Source organism: Penaeus vannamei, chromosome 2 (genome assembly GCF_042767895.1).
Source record: "Penaeus vannamei isolate JL-2024 chromosome 2, ASM4276789v1, whole genome shotgun sequence".
Classification (NCBI taxonomy): Eukaryota; Metazoa; Arthropoda; class Malacostraca; order Decapoda; family Penaeidae; genus Penaeus; species Penaeus vannamei.
The window spans coordinates 16455223-16460222 of NC_091550.1; the positions used below are offsets into that span (position 1 = coordinate 16455223).

At 48.5% G+C, this 5000-nt stretch overlaps 2 protein-coding genes across 2 annotated transcripts in view; one reads left to right on the forward strand and one right to left on the reverse strand.

Moving 5' to 3' along the window:
• Window positions 1-1287, forward strand: part of LOC138865365 (salivary glue protein Sgs-3-like) — a 1304-nt gene extending 17 nt beyond the window's left edge. Inside the window, exons 1-2 of the mRNA XM_070135734.1 lie at window positions 1-81; window positions 981-1287. The exon at window positions 1-81 is cut by the window's left edge and continues 17 nt beyond it. Of these exons, the coding sequence (XP_069991835.1) occupies window positions 1-81; window positions 981-1287 (388 nt within the window). The remainder of the gene's footprint in view (window positions 82-980) is intronic.
• The window catches only part of LOC113823762 (uncharacterized), a 378033-nt gene that overhangs the window by 34844 nt on the left and 338189 nt on the right, over window positions 1-5000 (reverse strand). The window lies entirely within an intron of this gene.

Genomic DNA, 5000 nt, shown 5'->3' on the forward strand with positions numbered 1-5000 from the left:
TTTACGAGATACGTTATCTTTGACGAGTCTTGCGGGATCGTCGTCCTGTGTACACTTGCTCGTATCGAAGGAGCCTGTACTGTGAGATTCGTGAAATAATCCTTCGCTTATTGTTTTTGTTTTTTGTCTTTTATTCGTTCTTATTTTTTTCTCTTTTCTCTATTCTTTTTTTCTTCCTCACTCTCTCTTTTTCCTTCTCTCTCTCTCTCTCTTTTTCCTTCTCTCTCTCTCTCTCTCTCTCTCTCTCTCTCTCTCTCTCTCTCTTTCTCTCTTTCGATGTCCCCTCTCCTCCCTCCTACCCATCCCCACTCTCCTCACTGCAACATCTAAAAAACAACGGACTTTTTATCCATCCTCCCCTCCCCTCCTCCCTTCCCCCATCCCCATTACCCCCACCTCCTACTCTCCCCCACCATCCACATTACCTTTCCTTCCTCCCCCTCTCTCCCTCTCCCCACCGTCCACATTACCTTCCCTTCCCCTACCCTCTCCCCCATCCACATCCCTCTCCCCTCCCCCACCACCATCCGCCCCTACCACCACCCCCACCTCCCCTCATCCACCCCCCACCCACCTCCCCCGATTCCACCACAACAGGGGTCGTGTGAACTTTACAGGTCGCCAGGTTTGGAACTTTGGCCTTTTCCCCGCTGCGAACGGAACGCCGGGCAGCTCTCGGCGCGCGCCTCCTCCCTCCCTCCGCTCCAGCTGATCTCTCCAATAACAACGACGACAATAAAAATAAAGAGAAGAGAAAATAAAATTCCTTCGCTGCCGATGATTATATATGGACATCGTCACCTAAACCGTTACTGATGATGTGATAATCATAGCGTAACCTACACCAAAACGATAATACCACCTCTATCACCAACACTGCTACTATCACCGAGATAACAATTCCCTCACTATCACCAACACTACCACTACCACCACTACCTCCAAAACAACAAATCCACTTCCACCATCACCAACATAAGAAATCCTCCACCACCACCTCAACCTCCATCACCACAACCAACACAAATCCACCTCCACCATCACCAACAAAACAAATCCACCTCCACCATCACCAACAACACAAATAAACCCACCTCCAACATTACCAACACCACCACCACCAACACCTCCACCACCACCTCCACCACCACCACCACCACCACCACCACCACCACCACCACCTCCACCACCAACACAAACAGGAGGTTCGTGGGCGCGACTTTCTTGGATTCCGACCCACAGGACTTGCATTCCAAACTTTCGCTTATAACAACTTTGGGGCCGTAACCTTTCTAATTGTAAACATGAAGGAGGGGAGATTGGAGGGGGTGGGGGAGAGGGGAGACGGGAAGGGGAGACGGAGGGGAGATTGGAAGGGGCGGGGGAGAGGGAGGGGGTGGGGAGAGAGGGGAGATTGAGGGGGCAGGGGGGAAGGGGGAGAGGGAGGGTAGAGGGGAAGGGAGAAAGGGAGGGGGGGGAGACTAGGAGGAGAGGGACTAGGATGGGGTGGGGAGCGGGGAGATAGATTGATAGATTAGAAGAGGCGGGAGAGGGGGGAGGGAAGACTGGAGAGAGAGGGATCGGTTAGAAAAGGGGAGAAAGAGAGGGGAGAGAAACGAGGAGATGGAACACAGAAGGGGTCCCTGGGTGTGCGGGGGGAGGGGGGGGAGACGAGATAAGGGAGTCAAAGACCCAAGAGGGGAGGCATGGGAGGGGCGGGAGAAGGGGGTGGGGGCGGGGGTAATAAATAAGGATAAGAAACGACAAGAGATGATGGATTTGCAGGTGAGATGGTGGAAGGGCGAAAAGTGTCTTGGAATAAAGCAAAGAGGAGAGAAAGCGAAACTAAAGAATGTGATGTACGTAGAGAGAGAGAGAGAGAGAGAGAGAGAGAGAGAGAGAGAGAGAGAGAGAGAGAGAGAGAGAGAGAGAGAGAGAGAAAGAAGAAAGAGTGAGAGAGAGAAAGAAAGAGTAAGAGAGAAAGGGACAGCGAGACAAAAACAAGTGAAAAAAAAACAAAAAAAACAAAGCAAGAAAGAGAAAGTAAAATCAAAAAGAGAGAAAGAGCGAGAAGACAAGAAGACGGAAAACTTAAAAATAAACAAGGAGAGAGGTTAAAGGCCAGAGAGAGGAGTATCCGAGAGAGAAATTGTTGACAAGAGCCGATATACGATGTTGCAAGGCACTTCACTATGGTAACCAACCTTGCAGATGAGCAAGAGGAGGAGAAGGGGAAGGGGGAGGGGGGAGGGGGGAGAGGGCAGAGGGAAGAAAGTGGTAGTGGTGCGGGGTGGGGTGAGGGGTCTACTTCTGGGCTAGTTGTAACTTATATACGTTCCTCCCTACTGTTTATACACTTTCACCATTATCATATAAATCACCATTATCATCATCTAAACATCATAATCATCATCTTTATCCTATATCCGTATCACTATCATCATCATCGTCATCGTCATCGTCATCATCATCGTCATCATCACCATCATCATCATCACCATCCCCTCTATCCGCATCACCATCCTCACCATCACTACCCTGTAAATCATCATCATCATCACAATCATTCTAATCACAGCCCCCCTCCTCACAAAAAAAAAAAAAAAAATCACATTATCGGCCAAACAATGCCAAGAATTTAATACAGCAAGTACCATGTAGCGAAGTATTCTACACATTTTTACACATAACGTAATCTAGATCCGACTTTGGACGCCCGTGTAAAACAATATTTGTAATAACGCTGTACTTTTTTTTAAAGTTTACAGGGGGTTGAGTACGGACGGGCGCGCCGCATTACCCTGCCTCATATGACGAGTTTCTTCTCATTAATTAAATCTCCTTTTACGTAAATCTTGCCATAAAAGGGAAAGGTGGGTGACCTATTACCGTGGGAGTCTTTGGGCAGGTGTACTCGTATGTGTATATTGGTGATGGTCTTTTCATTATCGTTATATATGTAATGGATATCTATTTGTCTATTCTTTCTTTATTCTCTTCTTTTTTGGCAGCTCTCTCTCTCTATCTTTCTTCTGGCTCTTGTTTGTTTGTTTTTTTCTCTCTCATACACAGCCACATCCACAGACATAGTCTCTCTCTCTCTCTCTCTCTCTCTCTCTCTCTCTCTCTCTCTCTCTCTCTCTCTCTCTCTCTCTCTCTCTCTCTCTCTCTCTCTCTCTCTCTCTCTCTCTCTCTCTTTCTCTCTCTCTCTCTCTCTCTCTCTCTCTCTCTCTCTCTCTCTCCCTCCCTCCCTCCCTTCTCTCTTTCTACGCACGCTTTTATCTCATGAATGCAGTGTGTTTCCATTTTATCCTCTGCGTAACATTCCCTTGACCCTCCTTGCTTCCTCTTACGAATGCCACCCCCCTCGTCCCCCCCCCGCCCTTCCATCACCACCATCACTGTTACCAAAGCTGCTGATGCTGTCAACACCCTCGTCGCCGGGCCTTCCATCAACATCATTTCCTTTGGCATCACAAAACGTGCCATTCCTTGGGAGTGTTTACTGTAGTGTACTTTGTTATGCTCTCGCTCTCGCTCTCTCTCTCGCTGTCGTTTTCTCTCATTTCTTTCTTTCTTTCCGACTTTTTCTTTCTTTCTTTCTTTCTTTCTTTCTTTCTTTCTTTCTCTCTCTCTCGCTCTCCCAACCAAACAAACTAATAAACAAATAAACATATCTCCTCCTCTTCTTCTTTCTCCCCCTCTCCCCTCTCCCTTCCCCTCTCCCTCTCTCCCTCTCGAAGTCCCCCTCCCACTCCTACTCCCCTCTTTACCCTCTGACCCCTCTTCCCCCACCCGCCCCTGTTTACCTAAGTTCAGCGACCTCGGCACTGCGGGGGAAGGTCGAGGACACAGCACGAAATAAAAGAGAGAATTATAGTCATCTACATGAGAGAGAGAAAAAAGAAGAAAAAAAATGTAATAATAACACTAATTGCTCTAGAATTATACTGGACTTTATTTGTTCGGGTTGAGTTCGACTACTGGTGGACACGGCGAGTATAAATAGAGATGAATAGATAACAGAATAAAAAGGAATAAGCAAAAGTGCCGAAAGAAGCGGAACCACAAGATGGATAGGAAGGGGGAAGAAAGTGAGATAGGAAAGAGAGAAAGAAAGAAAGAGGAAGGGGAAAGAAGAGAGAGAGAGGAGTGATGAACGTTAGGGGACAAAGAGAAGAGATGAAAACACACAAAAAATAGATAAAAAACAACAAGAGAAGTAAAGAAAGAGAGCGTAGGGGAGAAAGCAAGGGGGAGAGAAAGAGAAACGAAAGAATGTGATGTACGTAGAGAGAGAGAGAGAGAGAGAGAGAGAGAGAGAGAGAGAGAGAGAGAGAGAGAGAGAGAGAGAGAGAGAGAGAGAGAGAGAGAGAGAGAGAGAGAGAGAGAGAGAGAGGGGAGAGGAGGAACGTGTAGAAAAAAATAGAAAATAGAAGAGAATAAATAAAGAAAAACGAGAAAGGAGAATACCAGGCGCGTAAAAAAAAAAAAAAAAAAAAAAAAAAAAAAAAACAGAGAGAGACGAGAGAGGAGACGAGCCGAGCAGAACAGAGGAGAGAGAGCGCGTCGACTCAACAGTTCCTTCACATGGCTCTCTTCAGACCCCAAGCAGTTCACAAGAACCCTACAAAAGAGCTATAAAAAGCGGCCTCCCGGGAGTCGACCGAGTGTCCCTTCCTCGTCACAGCCGGCCAGGGAAGACGCGCAGCCTGTCACTCGCGCGCTCCTCCCCCTGTCCCTGCTCCCTGCCTGCTCCTTCCCCTGTCCCTGCTCCTTGCCTTGCTCATGCCCTTGTCCCTGCCTGCTCCCTGCCTGCTCTTTCCCTTGTCCCTGGTCCCTGCCTGCTCCTTCCCCTGTCCCTGCTCCCTGCCTGCTCCTTCCCCTGCTCCCTGCTCCCTGCCTGCTCATTCCCCTGTCCCTGCTTCCTGCCTGCTCATGCCCCTGTCCCTGCTCCCTGCCTGCTCATTCCCCTGTCCCTGCTCCCTGCCTGCTCATGC